The 19,855-nt window shown below is 29.7% G+C and overlaps 1 protein-coding gene across 1 annotated transcript in view; it reads left to right on the forward strand.

The window, feature by feature from the left end:
• Positions 1-1,417: 1,417 nt before the first annotated feature.
• Positions 1,418-19,855, forward strand: part of LOC148304475 (A-type potassium channel modulatory protein KCNIP1-like) — a gene marked incomplete at its 5' end in the record, with an annotated part of 121,238 nt that continues 102,800 nt past the window's right edge. Inside the window, one exon of the mRNA XM_088268165.1 lies at positions 1,418-1,727. Coding sequence (XP_088124291.1) covers positions 1,418-1,727 — 310 coding nt within the window. The remainder of the gene's footprint in view (positions 1,728-19,855) is intronic.

Genomic DNA, 19,855 nt, shown 5'->3' on the forward strand with positions numbered 1-19,855 from the left:
GCCAGCATCGTCCGCGACCGACAGCCAGTCGGGATAGAGTCATGATGCACATTCGTTGGGTAGTCTCCACTGCAATACCACGTTGCGAGCACAATGCAGAACCAAAAAGCCTGTCGTAAGTGAAAAACAGCCGGTACAGTTCTGCGAACGATTTCCGAGCAGCTTCCGGTGAAAAAAGTGTTTGAAACAAAAAAGTTATTAATTGCATCCTAGTCGACGGTTCTTTTTTTATTTATTATTAGTGAAACTTTATCACTTGTGTCACCCTTATGATACGTTTTATAAGGCGGTCGTTAGAAAGAACAAAGTTTGAAGTTTAAAGCGTTATAACAGTGACGATAAAGTTCGCGATCTCTTTGCTGTTTTTAAAGTTTGCAATACACGTGTTGCAAGATACTTAGATACATAAAAAGTTATCCGTTTCAGTAACAAATCGATATATTTGGTGATATTTGAGTTTAAGCGTGCCAAGGTATAAGAAATTATTTGACGTAAAGAATAAGTGATTGGAATACGATTTTAATGTAACAAACTGAAAACATATAAATTTTTACTATATTGTCTCAAGAGCAGAGTCATTAATTTTAAGATATTTATTTTTTGACATGTAATTAAGTTTTGTTTAAAAAAAACTTCACCTTTAGCCAAATTATATTAACAAATAAAAATAAAGATTTGCCAAAATCTAGTAATATATCAATCACATCATATCTGACACCAGTAACCGACATATTATTTATCAAATTTGATGCAAAGTTTTCAGTCCAAAAATAACAAATAATATGTAATACACTCATATAAAAATAACACAAGTTGTGTATTGCAGCTTTGTTGAATTTTATTACCTATATTCAAAAGCGCCAAATGTTTTTACGGGTTTTCGATGAACTTTGCCATTAACTTGGATCTTAAATTAAAACATTCCGTTCTGACAGTCAACACGATGAAAACAAGTGAACAACAAACTACTCTTATTTTATAACGCTTTTATAAATATTTAGCTTACGAAAGCATAAAATGTGAAGACAAGGTTTAAAACCCGTGACGTATAAATAAAACACTTGAAAAACGATAATTTGATGTGATCTGTGTGCTTAAAACGTTGTTATAAAAATAAACACAAAAAAAAGTATTTCCTCAAGTATATTTCTTGGTGTTTAAGATTGAATGGTAAAAATACAATTAAGGCAAAGTAAAGGCGTGTTTATACAAAGAATAAAGAATTCTTAAATTTCTCGATACTATAGATCAGGAATTAAATATTAAGAATTCTTGATATTATAGATTTAACCTCTCGTGATATTTTTTTGCAAAGAATATAAATAAAACACTTTGTTATTCGATGTGATATGCGTGCTTTAAACGTTGTTATAAAAATAAACGCAAAAAACGATTTCCTCCATTTTTTTAAATGTGATTTGTGAATCAAAAAAGTTTGAGAAGCCGCGGTCTCGCCCGAGCGCGAGAGCCGGTCTCGCGAGCCGCTCAGCTGCAGTCCAGCGACTCTGCAACCGTGGCTCGCCACCCGCAGCCCGAGGCGCGGGCGTGCAGCTCGACGGAGGGGCGGCAGCCCGCCCTAAGGACGGCCTCGCAGGACTCGGAGGCGGGGGGGGCCGCGGAGGGGGAGGAGGAGCGCCCCAGCGCCCTACGCCGCCGCCCGCGCCCCCTCTACCGCCGCTTCTTCAACTACGTCAGGTCCGCGTGGACTGGCGTCAAATTCGCACTAGGTATGAATTGCAGATACTTCAAACTTGTATTTATTTTCTTTTTTTTTCTTCTTTTTTTTTATTTATATATTTATTGGATTAATTATTTATTTATTTAATTATTTATTTATTTATTTATTTCTTTATTTAATTACTTAATTATTTATTCATTTACTTATTTATTTATTATTTATTTATTTATTAGTTTATTTATTTATTAAATATTTTTTAAACTTACTTTTGTATTTATTTAAACTTCATGTTCAGAAAATAAGTACGTTCATTGGCGGGCTTATCGCTAAAGAGCAATATCTTTCAACCATTGAACATTTAAAAAAAAAGGAAATTACAAAATTGTTGATAATAAGGAAGGCAAAGGAAAAAGTGAGTTTAAGGAAAGAGGTAGAGGGAAAAACTAAGGTAGGGGGTTAAATGGACAGTTAGGATTCTAATGATAGATATTAATGTCTCAGTCGTTTCTTAAAACTTATTAGAGAAGATGCATTTTTTACAAGGAGGGGTAACTCATTCCATAGTCTTTTACGTAGATTTCTACGCGCAACTTCCGGCACAACAGAATTGACGAGGATACTGAGTACGCAGTGTGTGCTCGAATTAGTATATCTAAAATTGTCATACAAGAACACTCATAGATAGCCTCATATGCTGAAGATATAAGTCGGGCGTGAGTTGGGAGCTATAATAAGTCACGGATAAGTGTTTATAAAAGTGGTATTACACAGAGAACAATGGATGATAATGAGAGTGATATTATTATTATTATTATTTACTTAAATACGCAGTGACAGGGATATTGAAAGCTTTCGTGTCTGTCTGCTGCGCTGGTTGGGGTTGTGAAGGCGTCTGTGTACCGGCCAACGTCGAGTCGGAAACGGATCTAGCTGACGAACTGAACTGAATAACTCAAATGTTTAAATTTATTTACCAATATTTCAAATTTTGACACAACGTTGCATTCAATGACGCGTTTGTTTTAAATACTCTTTTGTTTCTTTTCCATATAAGCAGATTGAGCCGCAGCCATGCGTGACCGGATAAACTAGTTTACATTTTAATAAAAATTTAAGTATTCGTTTGATTAAAATCCTAAGTCTACTAAAGTTACTCAACGATTTTTGTATTGAAATTTTGACACAATATTGCATTTTGAACATGTGTGTTTTTAATTATCTACATTTTAAAAAATGCAAGAGATGGTGGCTAAAAAATCTTATTTGAGTAACAAAAATGACAACGCCGTCTATTTAACGTATCAGCAAAAAAGGCCGTACTAAACATTGCTTATGGTAGACAAAAAGGTTCTAACATCTGCCGTCACATTTTCAATATTTTCGATTGCATTGTTATTTTACAAGCCCTGTAAAATTAAACATATTACAAGTGTGTGCTATTTTACATTTATTTTCCATTAAACTAGACAACGCATAAACACCGGATAAAGCTAGTACATAAAAAATAGTACTGTTTTTTTTAAATATGAATATCATAAGTTTCAGTATTTTGGCATGATTTAGAAGAAAGTCCGTTAATTTCTTTGCTCCCCCACATTTCTTCAATAAAATAATAAATACTAGTTTTATGATGCCAATATTCATGTTCAGTCCTTTCGTGTACATAAAGCAAAAGAAAGAAAAAAGCATCACGTGAACATGAAAATGTTTGCGCTTAAAATCGAGACGTCGACAGCTCATGGTTTGGTTGTAAAAGTGAAAAATAGTTTTTTTTTTAATCCGTGTTCCGCCACTGCAGCAACATGAGATAAGAAGACAAATGGCATTTTAAAACTTTCATCTTGATGAAACATGAATGATTTGGTTTGGAATTCACATCTGCTTCAGTTCAATCAGTATGGCAGATATACAGACAAAAACATATTTTTCAATCTTTACGTTCACTAATATAAAATTGGAATACTTATGTCGGATCTTTTTAAAAAATTGACAAAATTTAGTGCGATCAAAGGATTAGTTGAATATCAAAACGTTTAATATTACCATTTTTTATGTTATTTACTTCGTAAATCGTAAATGAAATGCAGTTATGGAAATAGTACCGAAACAAAATTTAAAAAATACATAATAAACAAGCGCCGTGTCGTAGTAAGGTAGACGTTTAACTAGAAAATTCGATTCCCATCAATTAAAAAAAACATAAATATATTTATTTATATACTTATATAAATATATATATATATATATATATATATATATATATATATATATATATATATATATATATATATATATATATATATATATATATATATATATATATATATATATATATATATATATATATATATATATATATATATATATATATATATATATATATATATATATATATATATATATATATATATATATATATATATATATATATATATATATATATATATATATATATATATATATATATATTTATATATATATATATATATATATATATAATATATATATATATATATATATATATATATATATATATATATATATATATATATATATATATATATATTATTTATTTTTTTTATATTTACCGTTCTTATTCTTAGGCGCTTCACAATTTACAGTAATATTTACTTTTTTTACGAAGTTCAAAGCGTAAGTTTAAAATTCCAAATAGTTTTTGATTGTTCGAAAAAAGTAACAAGTGAGCGCTATTTCAAAAGCTTTCGTTGCGTTGGTTTGAAAGATTAAATTACGTTTTAATATAAAACGATGCTAGAAGCACTTTTTCCTCTTAGGATTTTTTTCATTATGATACGATACGAAAATGTACCTGATAATAATGGCGGTATTCATTTTGATTCTCAAGTACTGAAATGATACCCTTATTTTTTTCATGAAGAAAAGCACATAATCGTGATTCCTTTCTTCTGCGGAAACATATTATTTTCAGGTAAAATATCCAAAAATCTTTACTTGAGATAAATCGTGATTGTGCTTCGAATTTTAATCCACGCACGCGAGTTGAAGGTTAAGAGAAATTTTCCTGACGTATAAACAAATACAACGAGCTTTGCGGTCTACTTTCATAACTTGTTCATCTTAACAAAAACCAAACAAACCATGTTTTGCAACATAACACTATCCATTATTTTTAATATTATTTATTAATAAGCAAGTAAATATTGATATACTATATATTATATGTTAATGACGCTCGATCGTTGTCCGTCTCTATGTAATAGAGTGTTTGTTTTTAATTAATGTTAAACTTAGTAAATATCACTTTTTCTTAGAAATAGTGGTATTTACGAAGTAAATCATTAATTAAAAATGGATAGATTATACCACAAAGTGAGCCGAATTAATTTATGAAAATGTTTTACCTTAGTTAGTTTAGTTAGCTTTTATCCTTGGTTCAACTCTCAGGGAGGTCAAAAAAAAAAAAAAAAAAAAAAAAAAAAAATATATATATATATATATATATATATATATATATATATATATATATATATATATATATATATATATATATAAATATATATAAATATATATATATATATATATATATATATATATATATATATATATATATATATATATATATATATATATATATACAATATATATATAAATGTATATATATATATATATATATATATATATATATATATATATATATATATATATATATATATATATATATATATATATATGTATATAAATATAAAAATATATACATATATATATATATATATATATATATATATATATATATATATATATATATATATATATATACATATATATATATATATATTAAAAATCAATCAAATATTTATTAAATATCACCTGTGACTGGTACCTGAAGCACAACAGGACTGATGATTCTCCCCTTCGTGTATTGAAGTGAACGGTCAATGTAACACTGAGTCAATGCGATGCAATGCTCTCTGCATCACTTGGCGCAAAAAAGGGTTCGAAAACAGAAGGAAACTGATGCCCAATAACTTTTTAATCAATATTACTATTTTTTACATATTTGAAACACAAAACGACACTTTCAAAGCCAATTCGTTAATAAATGCCTACTTAATCTGACCGTTAAGTTATGGGATTTAAATTAAATAAAGTTTGATGACTTTTTATCTTGAACATAGTATAGAGGAAAGCACGCACAAATATACATACAAGGAAATAGAGTAAATTCCTCCTGTAGAAAAACGTCAGGCTCACTCAAAAAACGTTAGGAACTCACCTTTTAATAAAACATTTAACATTTATTGCACATTTGGATTAGAACAGAAATCCTATCCAGAAATTCGAACAAATCATGCAAAAGTTTTTTCAACTTCCCCAATTAAGCGCAAGTTGATATTTTTTAAAGAACATTGTTTCTCAGATATACTGAATAAATGTGACGTAGACAATTCTCATCGACAACTTTTAAAGCTTTCGCGTGCAGCTGAAATCTTAAAAGTTCCACTCTTTCGTAAGGCTTCTCCTAAAAAGTATTTTAAAAAGTTTTGGGGCAGAACGGACAGATTTAGTATCTTTTAAACTATAGCTGCCAATACTGAGTTCAACTCGATACAGTAAAAAAATGTACTGTAGAACATATTGAAATGAAGCTCAATTTAGAAATTCAGTCTCAATTCAAGAAGCTCTTTGTATTTTCAATCCTGTTTCATATGCTGTTTAATTTATTTGAAAAGGCTGTTTAATATGTGATAATATTAATTGCGAAATCAATAATTTTAGGATAAATGTGATAAATATCAGAATCTTGGTTTTTACCTGGAAATATAAGATGTAGTACAAGCTTAATTGATTTAACGATTTTTTTTATAGAATTTTCATACTTAAAATATTTCAATGTAGCATCGAATCACTTACTGGGTTCCTGATCTTTGAACCTAAAAGCGGGAAATATTTTACTCGATTGTAATAACGTATAAGAAAGGACATAGGGTTGATACGACTTGTATAGAAAGCAATATCATCGTATAATAATATAATTTTGTATTAGTAATGAAATGGAATAAATGACAATAAAAACAACATTGAAGAGACCACTAGGGTTACATACACGTACTCGTATAAACAAAGGTTAGACAAGCTTAGATGTCTCTTAAAGATATAATGATTTTTTTAAAGTTATCATAAGTATACCACAGTCATAAAAGGTGCGAGGTAAACTATCGGGAATCCAAAATGTCATTTTTTCATGAAAACTTTTTAGTTTGTTTTGTTGAACTAATTTTTAGGAAGTCAACATATCGTAGTCGTACAGGAGAAAGTGACTAACTAACAAAACGTAAAATGTTCAGGAGGGACATTTAAGTCGCTTTTGCTCGGCAAAAAATAAACATCAATGCAGTTAGTCATTTTTAACAAGTCAATATGTTATACTTCCAAGTTAAAAATCCTTTGGGATTTTTTTAGGGCAATATTAAGTTGGTAAGATATCGAATAGTCAACGATCACGTTTTTTAAAAAATGCACTTGGTCACTTTCTCCTGTATGACTACGATATAAGCATTAATCAATGATGTATTATAATTTTGTAATTTTTTTTCTTTGTTTCTAATTGGTATTAAAATATTCTAAAAAATCCCAAATATATCTCTCTCGAACATTTCACGCTCTGGATTTACGATCATTTACCTCGCACCTCAATCTAACTTTGAAAAGTGTGTTTGAAACCTGATATACATCATTTCTATACTTATAAAACAAACAAATCACCGTTTTTCACATATATACCTTTATATCGACTGGTATGAAATATATGAAAATAATTTTAGATATTTAAATAAAATATTTAGTGATACTTGGCTAGATAAGGCTTAACTGTTCCCTGAATATATCACGCCTGGTTCCTATTCCGCGAGATTATTTATTCGTCTTAAATTATTTGATTAAAGATGCTTTAATAAGTAGTGTTAACATAAACATCTTTTCTTATACAAGCTATATTTAATAATCATTAAAGAAATACAGGCACACTGAAATTTTACAAACTGAAACAATTTTTAAACAGGACACGAACATCAAAATACTTGATTGACGATAATTTTAATTTTGAAATGAAGAATCAAAAATATAGCGTGGGAGAAAGAGAGAGAGAGAGAGGGTATAAATTATTATATTTTTTGACATCTCAACATAGACGAAGAAGAATATAGAAGTCTTGATATTTAAAGGGATTATGACTTCTCATTGGCCAGTTAAGAGATCATTTTACACTCGTGCAACATTCACCATTCTACCCAAGATTGACCACCCCACTTCTCAAATTTTATAACTCTTATATTTATATCATTAATCTTATGACACTATATTTGTGACTTCTGTGGACCCATTTATGGTGGGATGAGAAAAGTTTTTTTTGCAGAGACTTTTTTATGTGGATGTTTGCAAGATCTTAACTCCGGATTTTTCTTACATCGTGGAAACTCTTGAAAATGTCACCTTCGTTTTTTAAAGATTTTTTTAATAAAAAAATGAGATACGATTTGCAATTCCAAATTTTATTTTTTGGTATCCTGAAAAACTTTTTACACGTCGAAACCTATTCAATATTTTTTTCATAATTTATCATCTTTTTTACACGATATCGCGTGGAACGTATTCACCATGTAAATAAAGATTTCAGTGCATATATTGTTTTAAATTTTTAGTTGTAAAATAATGGGTTGGCTATAATTGAATCAGAATCTCCAGGACAGTACTATTTACATATATTACTTTGTGCAAATATTTCCACCAAATAAGTAAAAAAAAAGTTGGATTTGTGAAGCCTGTTATTTTCGCCCTGTTTATCCGAGTATCAAGTTTCTTATCAAAGAAGCTTGTGAGATTGTTTTCCGGCAAAAGTGTGTTTGACCATGTCTATCTTGCAATCAATCATGTGACGTCATCACTATGGAAGCTAGGCTTCGATTTTTGGGAAGTTTGCAGAGATTATTTTTGTTATGTTTCCAACAATAACATCGACTCTGCGTGTTATCCGGTTGAACAAATATCGTTTACATTCGCTGATAAGAGCTTTTCCTTTCGAATTTTACATGTGGAAAAAACTTTTTCCGTATACATTGTACGTACGCAAAAAATAAACCGTGAGAAAGCGAGCTCAAGGAATATTTACATGAAGTCCGTCCATTTTGCACAGCAAGTCATAAAGAAAATTCCATTTATTCTATTTTATTATTTATTTTAAGCATAGATGTTAAAAATATTGACAATAACATAACTCAAATTTTTGCGACTTATGTATCCTTTCATTGATATACGTTTTTTCATATGTGAGTATTTTTCAGCATCTTTAGTTGAGTTGAGAATTTTTTTTATTTTATTTAGCAGCTATCGAATAGTATCAGAGAGCAATTTCACTCGTATAAAAGTATAATACTTATACGAGTAAAATTAAAGTGAAAGAAGAATATGGAAGTCCGGGCATTTGCAGGGCCTACGAACTGTTATAGGCTTAGTTAGGTGGTCACATTACACACGTGTAATATTCACCAATACTACCATGAGTTACAACCACACCTTAGTACATGTGAGTTTATAACAGCCATATATGTTGAAATGAAAGTTTATTAAGCAGAGACTATTTCCTTTAGTATGCAAGGTCCAAATCCTGGATTATATTTACATACAAGACTTGACTGAAAATGTGATTTTAATTTTTTTAAGTGGCTTATAATTTGACCAGTTATTTTATCAACAATGTACTGGGTCACGAGATTGATTAATATATCTAACGGTCAAAAATTTGAGTAGTGTGGTTGTCAATCATGGGTATGATATTTGAATATTACATAAATGTAAAATGATCACTTAACCAAGCCTTTGACAAGTCGTAAGCCCAGTAAATGCCAAGACTTCCATATTCTTCTTCATCTATGTTGAGATGTCAAAAATGTAAAAAATAACTCCCAGATGGAGATAATCCAGTATCGTGCACAAGTGTTTGGACACACTCGAAATGTTATATTATACGTGTTTTAAAAAATATGAACGCCCATTTTTCCTTAATCAACTATTCCTACTTTATGAACTCAATAAAATATAGTTATGCACTTTTATTTTATTGCGTTTATATAGCGGTTGGCAATGTAACAATAATGATACTTAAATAGCTGTTATTTTATTGCATAGTTAGAATACCAGACGCTATTTTGTGGGTCCATTGTAAATAATTTTAAAACCAATATCCCATTAATAAATGCATTTAAAATTTCGAATCAGTGCGCCAAAAGTAATCCTCTGTTTTCAGTATTGAAATGAACTATGACAGGCAGATATACAGTTTTATACATAAACCAAAACACATCAACGATTTCCAAATATTTCATTAAAATGTTAGTCTATATTTTGTAAGATTTAAATTTTGTACGGACTTTTCTTGGTGGAACTGTATTTTATGTAATAAAATAACAACTATGTAGTTTTTTAAACATATATTTTATTTGACCAGTGGTCGAGTTTCATCGTTACTGACATCCTTGTCAGATGATATAAATAAAATTAAAATAATATGTATATTCAAATAAAATAAAAAATATATGAATAAAAGGTTCGATTCCCAAGGAGGTCAAATAAATTAAAGTTTTTTTTTCACTTTTATACTGTAGTCGTACAAGAGAAAATGACCAACTAACAAAACGTAAAATGTTCAGAAGGGCCATTTAAGTCACTTTTGCTTGGTAAGAAAATAAATATCAGTGCAGTTAGTCATTTTTAACAAGTCAATATATTATACTTCCAAGTTTAAAATCCTTCGGGTTTTTTTTTCAGGGCAATATTAAAAGCTAGTAAGATATAAAATAGTTAATGATCACGTTTTTATAAAAGAAAAAAATGCACTTGGTTACTTTCTCCTGTATGACTACATATGTTTATATTTTATAAACCTTAGTAAATTAAGTAAATATTGAATACCTTACATCTATTTTCAGTACTTTTAACTATCGACAGTAATTAAATGAATTTAAATTATTATTTTTTTTTTTAAAACATGTACGTTAACGGCTGTTTTTAAACATTCCCGATTCCAGATTCTCCAATTTGTTGTGAGTGAACAAATACTGGCTCTATTTGTATTGGAGATTTGATCAAAATTTACATTTAATTTGAATATTCTCAAATAAACACTTAGCCCGCTCATGGGAGAACATGCAATGCCTTCCCAAACTGGAGCGGTAATTAAAGTAAAAGCCCTTGTTTGTGGAAATTGTTTGCGAGAGCTTTGGAAACCTTCGGCGACATTGATGCAAATGAAGACGTTTGTCGGCTGTGATTTAATGGGATAGCTTTGTCACACAGCGCTTCAAGTCAACACTGTAATATTTATTAAGCATAAACTGCGTTCGTAAAATGAGACGTTAAAATCAAAACGGGCTTTTTTATTATCGAGCTTTGTGAAATTCACTGATGTTTTCACACTACTTTGGTTTATTGCCTGAGTTTCCGGACTATTTCTCAAAACTTTTCAACGGTGACCAAAAGTGTATTTAAGAAAAATGGATTATTATTTCCTATCTAACTTACTAACTAACCTTTACGCCACTTCCCCGCAGGGGCAATTAGAGAGAATAGAACGCCTGCATCTCCTCATACATAACCACCGATTATTTCGATCCCTAGCCTAATCACATTCAAGCATTAGAAATACTCGATCATACCGAGGTTATTATTATTTACAAAATACAGTATTTCTTATATTTTCTTTGCCTGTTATTGGCACCCAGATAGGACACAAATCATCACATCGGATTGGTGCAGTGATAACTTGATTATATCTGATAAATCTTAAGCTCAAGATTTTTGGATCCAGAAGTGGAAAATATGTGGCGGTATACAGATAACGTGAATAAAGGAGCTTATTATAAATGGAATGAAATATTTATATAAAAATACATATATGTATATATATATATATATATATATATAAATATATATATATATATATATATATATATATATATATATATATATATATATATATATATATATATATATATATATATATATATATATATATATATATATATATATATATATATATATATATATATATATATATATATATATATATATATATATATATATATATATATACACATATATATATATAAATACATTTATACATATATATGTGTGTGTGTGAGATTAACCGAAAAGGTGCTAACCGTTACGGTTTAAACTTCACTAACGTTAACATAGGGTCGAAAGTTCTTTGAGCATTAAAGATCAATTCACTACTGCGCACCCTTCAAAGTTTTCTGGTCACAGACTGTGCCGCGCAAAGCAATCAGAGCCTTAATGCATTGCTAATGCTCCGTCACAGCGTATTTAGGTACGTTACTGCAGAATGGGGTAGTTTAAAGTACCAATGCCAGAACCATCCGTATTTAAATTTAAATAACTGCTCTACAAAATTATTATTTAAGTGCTTTTAATCTTTTTATAAATAAAAAATAAAACGTCACCCTGCCCTATCTGAAAATATTTTCATATTTTCTGTATTTAAGCATCTCTTCATATATACACATCGATTGTTCTAACTCCAGACTTGACCATGTCAAGTTTTCTTCCGTCTTCCTATGCTTCTATTTCCAACTCAATACGCATCACATTTTTAATTTACCGATCTTTTTTAGCTAACCGTTTTACATGTCCAAACCATATCAACACACCTCTCTCAATTATATTGATAATCCTTATCTCACCCTTGCATTTTTTCTTATTTTTATTAACCTAGTACATAATAAGCAAGGAAAATACTAAATGCAACTCCCATTTAAAAACAAAATTTAATATTTTCTCATTCCACCATTCGAACATGTATCATACAGTGTCGGGTTGTGGTCCCGTGGTTAGTGTCGCGGACTCTTAATTCAAGAGTTTCTCGGTTTCTTACCCCACTCTACCACAATTTGATACCTTTTCTAATAATGAGCCGTTTAGGCTCACAGAAATAGTATGAAATTGAAATATTTGTGTGAATAATAAAACCACCAATATTTCTTTTTTTTAAATAAAATAAAATAAACATAGTTTTGGCGCATATTTGTGTGAGGGAACGCATTTTGACTGCATTTAGTTTACTTTCAAATGTCTTTTGATAACTCGATAAGTACTTCATATCAATACATTTTAATCATAGTTAAATTCAAATTACGAAAAAAATGCTGATGAAAAAATTCACTCGGTTTTGTATAAACATGGACAAAAGATAATTTAAAAGTAAAAATATTTTTAGTATTTGTGAATTTTCGTTCACAAATGTTGGATTTATCCCATATAAGTATTCGAGTAATATGGTTGTCAATCATGGGTAGATTATTGTGTACTCGTATTAAAATACACATATATGAAATATCGTTTACGTAACAAATAAAGTCGTAAACCCTGTAAATACCCAAACTTTCATATTCCCGTAACAATAGCTTTTGCAATAACGTTTATCTAAAAAGTTCATTAGTTCAAAGTCTAAAATCTCCTTAAGTGATTTATCGATTGCCCCAAAATTCTAAAACAACGTGCTTTTTATACACCTGTGATTTTCACTACAATGACAGCGTCATCTGTCGGACGTATTATCAATACTCACTATACTTAATATTAATCGTGACCGACAGCATGCTTATTGACAATTTCTGTCATTTACAATTTCGATTTTATTTTATTTTATTTAGAAATTTAACAGAACATTAACATAAATACATTAACAATAATGAATATCAAAAAAACACATAATTTGTAATTGCAATTACAAAATTTCAGAAATGTTAAATGAGTTAAAAGTAAACAGCAAGAATAAAATATAGCAAAAGTTAAGAAGATTAATAGGCAGACTTAATTTAGAGCTAAAGGAAAAATAATAAAAACATATACAGTTAGAAGACTTACAATTTAAGAAGAGCAGTAAAGTAAAAATAAGTGCTTTAAGGCAACAGCAAAAAAAAACAGTAAAAACAAAACAGAAAACATGTAAACTTGAATAAACGATTGCATAGATTTTTTTAAAATATTTATAAAGCTTCATTACCGTCATGAAATTATAAATATACATTTATTCTTTTACTCAATAACAATCTATATTTTACCATAATGTAAGTATACGTTATAATCTTCATCGAAAGCATTGTAGGTCTCAATGCATCATTACAAAGTGAACCTTATGTACCCTTTGTGATATTTTCCATCGTATTACCACTACACAAAAGCTCTTTTTGGCTAAATAATAAATAACGTCGTGCTGAAATGCAAGCTTTCAATTTACAAGCTTCTATCGCTAATCAAATTTTCTATTCTGTTGCATACTGTTTTCGCCCACATCCTGCGCTATCTCCATTTAAATCTACTTGGTATTTCAGGCGATGAATGCTTTTCAGCTTTCAGCTCGGATAGTTTTCAGCTTAGATAATAAATCACTTAGCAGCCGTCGAAATAATATTAAAAATCCATTTATCTACCCCGCTAGCTCTAAAATAACCTCAATAGCTTATGGAATATAATTCTACACGTAATATTGATTATTTATGAAACAATTAAGTATTTGTACCGCTTTACTGAAAATGCAGTACTCAAATCAATAAACCTGGGAGCAAAATAATTATCTTTTTTTATGGAAGGAAATGAACAATTTATTTATTTTGTAGCGAGATTTTTGATACTAGAATGCATATTTTTTACCGATTGACTAAAAATAAATGCGTTTATGTTTATGTTCATCAACTAGAACTATAAGTCAAATAAAATCACTAGAAATATAAAGTTAACTTATTATCTACAAGTTAAAATTAAAACCTAGAGCAATTCAATATTTTAATATATGCTTACTTTTTTTCTTAGCGTATCTAAAATTTCATCAAATTCTTATTTACATAGATTTCAGGATTATTATAATTTGTTTTTAAAAATTGATCCCATCTTAAGTTTAATGCATAGATCTTGTGAATAAATCGGATGAATTTTCTGTTCAAATTTCAAAATTTGCATGATGATCTCATAATTATTTAAAAAATGAGCATTAATCAAAACAAGAATGCAGATGTAATTACTTTTAAAAATCATGTTTTGCATGAAATAGTTTAGTTGAGATGGATCACTTTATTTTTTTTTGAGTAAGAATATGAAAATCTGAGCATCCCAGAACTTATTTGGATGGCTTAAGTGGTCACGTTATACTTACCTTCTCCATTCACCCTTTTATCAAACATTGATATTTTTAATATGAATACACGTACTGTTGTTGGATTCTTTTCATATCATTTTTTTTTTCGTTGTCATTTCATTGACTTAGATTTTTGGCTAACGGTTATATTTTTGTAAAAAAAGAAAATAATTCACAATGACTAACGACAAAGCAAATGCTTTAATATTTAAAATATTAATAATATTGTATTGACTTGTAGAACCTTAAAAACAAATCATTTTAATAAACTTACAATAAAACGTTATTTAACAAAAAATCCTTTGACCACTCTCATTAATTCCTCTCCTTTCCTGCAAAATCCATTTTTTATACCATTCCCTTACCCTTTTGCTCGCTTCCTCACACACACACTCCCACTGTTTTTTTTCTTTTTTCTTTTTTTTTTATCTCTTAATGTTTTCATATTATTTTTTGACATCTCATCAAAGATGAAGAAGAATATGGAAGTCTGGGCATTTACGGGGCTTACGACCGTCATAGGCTGGTTTGAGTGATCACTTTACACACGTGTAACATTCACCAATTCTACCCATTATTGACAACCACACTACTCAAATTCTTGGAAGTTCTATATATATGAACCAATTTAGAAACCTTGTTCATGAATCACTAAAACTTCACTAGAGACATCTATTGGTGAGATGTAAAGAAGCTTTTTATTAAGCAGAAACTCTTATATTAGTATGTGAGATCCGAATCCCGGATTATAATAACCAGCCTATGACGGTCGTAAGCCCCGTAAATGCCCAGACTTCCATATTCTTCTTCATCTTTGATGAGATGTCAAAAAATAATATGAAAATAACTCCTGTAATTGGAGATAATCCATATTTTGTGAACAAGTATTTGGACACACTCAAAATGTTGTTCTCAATGTTTTAATAGTTTTTGTAATACAAATGTAGAATTGTTTAATTTAATTTATTTTTATTAATGTAATGTAATGTTTATTATTGTTAATGAAACTTTTTTTATTATATACTTTTTTAAATATAAAGCTGAACGATTTCCGAACAAATAAAATAAATTAAATACATAAAATAAATAAAATAAATGTTATAAATAAAATAAAATATAAACAGTTAGTGGTTATTTACTAACATCACTAACATTATTGTTTAAAAAAAAAATTATAACTTTACTGCTGCCTTCCCGATAATCTAGTGATCGATGCAAATTTTTATTTAGAATAAAAATAATAATAAAGATGATGATTGTTACTATAATATTATGGCATTGTGGTTATCAAAAGGTCTACAAAGATAATTTCCCTATCCCACTACAATATAATAGACGTAGTTGATGAGGTGCATTACTGTAAGTGCATTCTGCATTCAGTCCTAAGCAATCACATTACAATAATGTGCTTGCTCGTACCTAGATACGAGAGTGGTGCAAGCTAACCTTGCTTGTTTAATGATGTTAGTCCGTGCATCTGAGGTCAAATGATAATTTTATGTACCTCTACGTATTGTTGAAATAATGTAAATGCATTCCAAAACATAGGATTTCAATGTAAATAGTTTATGCATGCAATGTTTGGCCATTTCACTACCTTTGTCGCTTTGTGCTGCTAAAGTCAAATAAATATATGTAGACACAACATTTTGAGTGTATCCAGATCCTTGTAAAGACACACCAATAATGTTGTGAATAAAATAACTACTAAAATTTTAAGTTTCTTAAAAACATAATTCGGAAAGGATACATTTTAAAATAAAAGGGTCTCTTCTAATTAAAGAGAAACTCAAATCAACTATAGACACTTTCGCAAACTCACACGTGAAGCAAACTGTAAATTATACTCGTATGTATAAATATATACATGTAAAGACGATCGACTATGAAACTAGCGTCGCGGGTTCGATTGGATAATAGTAATATTTATTTCCAATTGGTCTGGGTATTTGTGATTTATAACTTCCAAAAATTTGAGTATAAATGGTTGTCAATCATGGATAAAATAGTGAATGTTACATGTCGCTTACTCCTTTCAAGAACGTCATAAATCAAAAATCGTCAATTTTCAGTAGTGCATGTTTTCGGAATGCCAGGAAAATGTACTATATCCCAGCAAAAGAGGCATATTTTTAACTTAATATTTACCCGCTACAGGGCAGAAAGTGTTGTATTTGCATTTTGAAGAAAAGGTATTGTTTAATTGTTATTTTAAATATTCTTAACATTTTTCACATGGAGAAAAAACCTTCAGGTTTTACCTAAAAAAATCTGATGCACAGTAAAAAGTTCAAAAAGTGGCTTGATATTTATTTTTAGTACATTGTGTTTTATATTTAAACTTTAAAAACGTTCTCCTGAAAAATCAAGTTTTTTTTTATTTTTGACATTCTTGAAAGGAGTGAGCGATGTGTATAAAGCGATCAGCTAAACTAGCCTATGACGGGTCATAAACCTTATAAATACCCACACGTATTCTTTTATATTTACGTATTCTTTTTCATCTATTTTGAGATGTCAAATTGTAAATCTGTGTAGATTTCTTTTATTTTGCAATGTAAAAAAAGAAACACTTCTTAATATTTAGTTCTCACCCGAATTTCGTTATCTTGTCTTATTTTGTTCGTTTCTTATTTCATTAATCATTTGCTATCATAACTGCCTTCCGGTCCATCTCCTTAATTAAATTCCCATTCCACAACATTTAACCTTTATCTTTTTATTTCATTGCAGTATTTTGTTGATTTCCTTAATAAATCATCGCAGATACTTCCTTTATACCTACTCATTTATCTATTAATATCAGAGAACATTATTTTTCGACATCTCATCAAAGATGAAGAAGAATATGGAAGTCTGGACATTTACGGGGCTGACGACCGACATGGGCTAGTTTAAGGATTACTTTACTTACTGCATTCCAAAATATAGGATTTCAATGTAAATAGTCAATTTCAATGTCCGCAATAGTGAAATGGTCAGCACGCTCGGCTACCATACTGGAGGTCCCGGGTTCGATTCCCAGGGGGGGGGTCAAATAAATAAAGGTTATTTTTTCACTTTAATATTTATTCAATATAACCCAGGACTGGTACCTGAAGCGGAGGGCTGATCACCTTTCCTTCATGTGTTAATTAATGATCAAGATAACACTGCGTTTATATGATGCAGTGCCCTATGCACCATAGGGTGCGGATAAGGGTTTGAGTTACTTACTGTAGAACGCCTAAAAAACCTGATTTTCAATTTTTATAAAGCTTATAATTTAACCAGTCATTTTATTCACTATTTTTTTAGTGTGTCAACAAGTATTTGGACACACTCGAAATATTCTTCTTAAGAGTGTCTTTACCCTAAAGTTTTGTCGAGGCAATTGACCGCGATAGTCCGCGAACTAATAGTGATGGTACAAGTCTCGCCGCCGGGGTCATGATAATAATAAATAGAAGTACTGAGAACGTAATACAAAGTGTGCAATATATCCTACATACATAGACGGTGAAGATTGTTGGCATCATCATGCCTTCTGATCTCAGTCTGGACCATGTCTGTCCCTTATGAACACTCGAGGCAAATCTCAGATACAATATGCTTTATGTCTTTTGAAAGGTTACAAAGGATGATTTTTATCATGCTTATATGTATATTATCTTGAAAGGCAGACCCACAAAAAAACTTATAATTAATTAAGGGTTAATCTGTTGTTCTACGTAATAAGAGGTCTATTATTTTATTTGTTCGGGAATTGTACAGCTTAACATTTAAAAAAAGTATCAAAAAATTGTTAACAACATTTTGAGTGTCTCCAAATACTTGTTATAATTAATCAATTAATTAATTAATTTATTACAGGAGTTACTTTCATTTTTTTTTTTTGACATCTCATCAAAGATGAAGAAGAATATGGAAGTCTGGGCATTTATGGGGCTGACAATTGGAGAGAATCCTGATTTTTTGAACAAGTATTCGTTTGATACGGAATGCATCAAAACACGTGTCATAGTAGTTTTTACGAAATAGTGATATTTACCAAGTAAAATTTTAATTTTAATAAAGAAGTTCATACGTATATTTTTCAATTTTTTTCTGACGACCGTCATAGGCTGGTTTAAGTGATCACTTTACACACATTTAACATTTCTACCCAAGATTGACAACCGAATTCTTGGAAGTTATATAAATATATGATCCAATTTCGAAACATTGTACTTGAATCATTAGGATTTCTCTAGAGACATTTATTGTGAGATAAAATTTTTTACTAAGCATACTTCCATATTCTTCTTTATCTATGTTCAGGAAAATAACTCCTGTAATTGGAAATAATTCAGATTTGTGACAAATTTGGACACACTCAAAATATTGTAAATTGGTTAACCGAATTTAAAAAATAATGAATGGATCTTATCTGTTATTTTTTGATATCTCATCAAAGATGAAGAAGAATATGGAAGTCGGGGCATTTACGGGGCTTACGACCGTCATAGGCTGGTTTAAGTGATCACTCGACACACGTGTAACATTCACCAATTCCAACCCATTATTGACAACCACACTACTCAAATACCTGGAAGTTCTATATATATGAACTAATTCAGAAACCTTTTTCTTGAATCACTAGAACTTCACTAGAGACATCTATTGGTAAGATGTAAAGAAGCTATTTATTAAGCAGAAACAATTATTGCTTTTATTTGTAGCAATTTCAATTTGTATTTTTCTTTTGAGTAATTAATCGTATTCATGGGTATCCATTAAGTCATCCAGTATGTTTGTATATATGTACAGGGTGCGCACAAAATTAGAGTACGGAGCCAGGTGTCTGGCGCAGTGAGGCGCTAAATGCCGGAATGGCGCAGCTTGTTTTATTATTTGCAACTCCGAGCGTACTTTGATTCAAAGTTCACACTCATCGCTCGCTACGTATGATGCATTGTGTTCAATTTAATTGTCTCGCTTTCGATTCAAATTACTTTTGCTGCTACGAAAGT

This window comes from Brachycentrus maculatus, unplaced genomic scaffold, assembly GCF_059751285.1.
Source record: "Brachycentrus maculatus isolate JH-2025_06_01 unplaced genomic scaffold, ASM5975128v1 h1tg000315l, whole genome shotgun sequence".
NCBI lineage: Eukaryota > Metazoa > Arthropoda > Insecta > Trichoptera > Brachycentridae > Brachycentrus > Brachycentrus maculatus.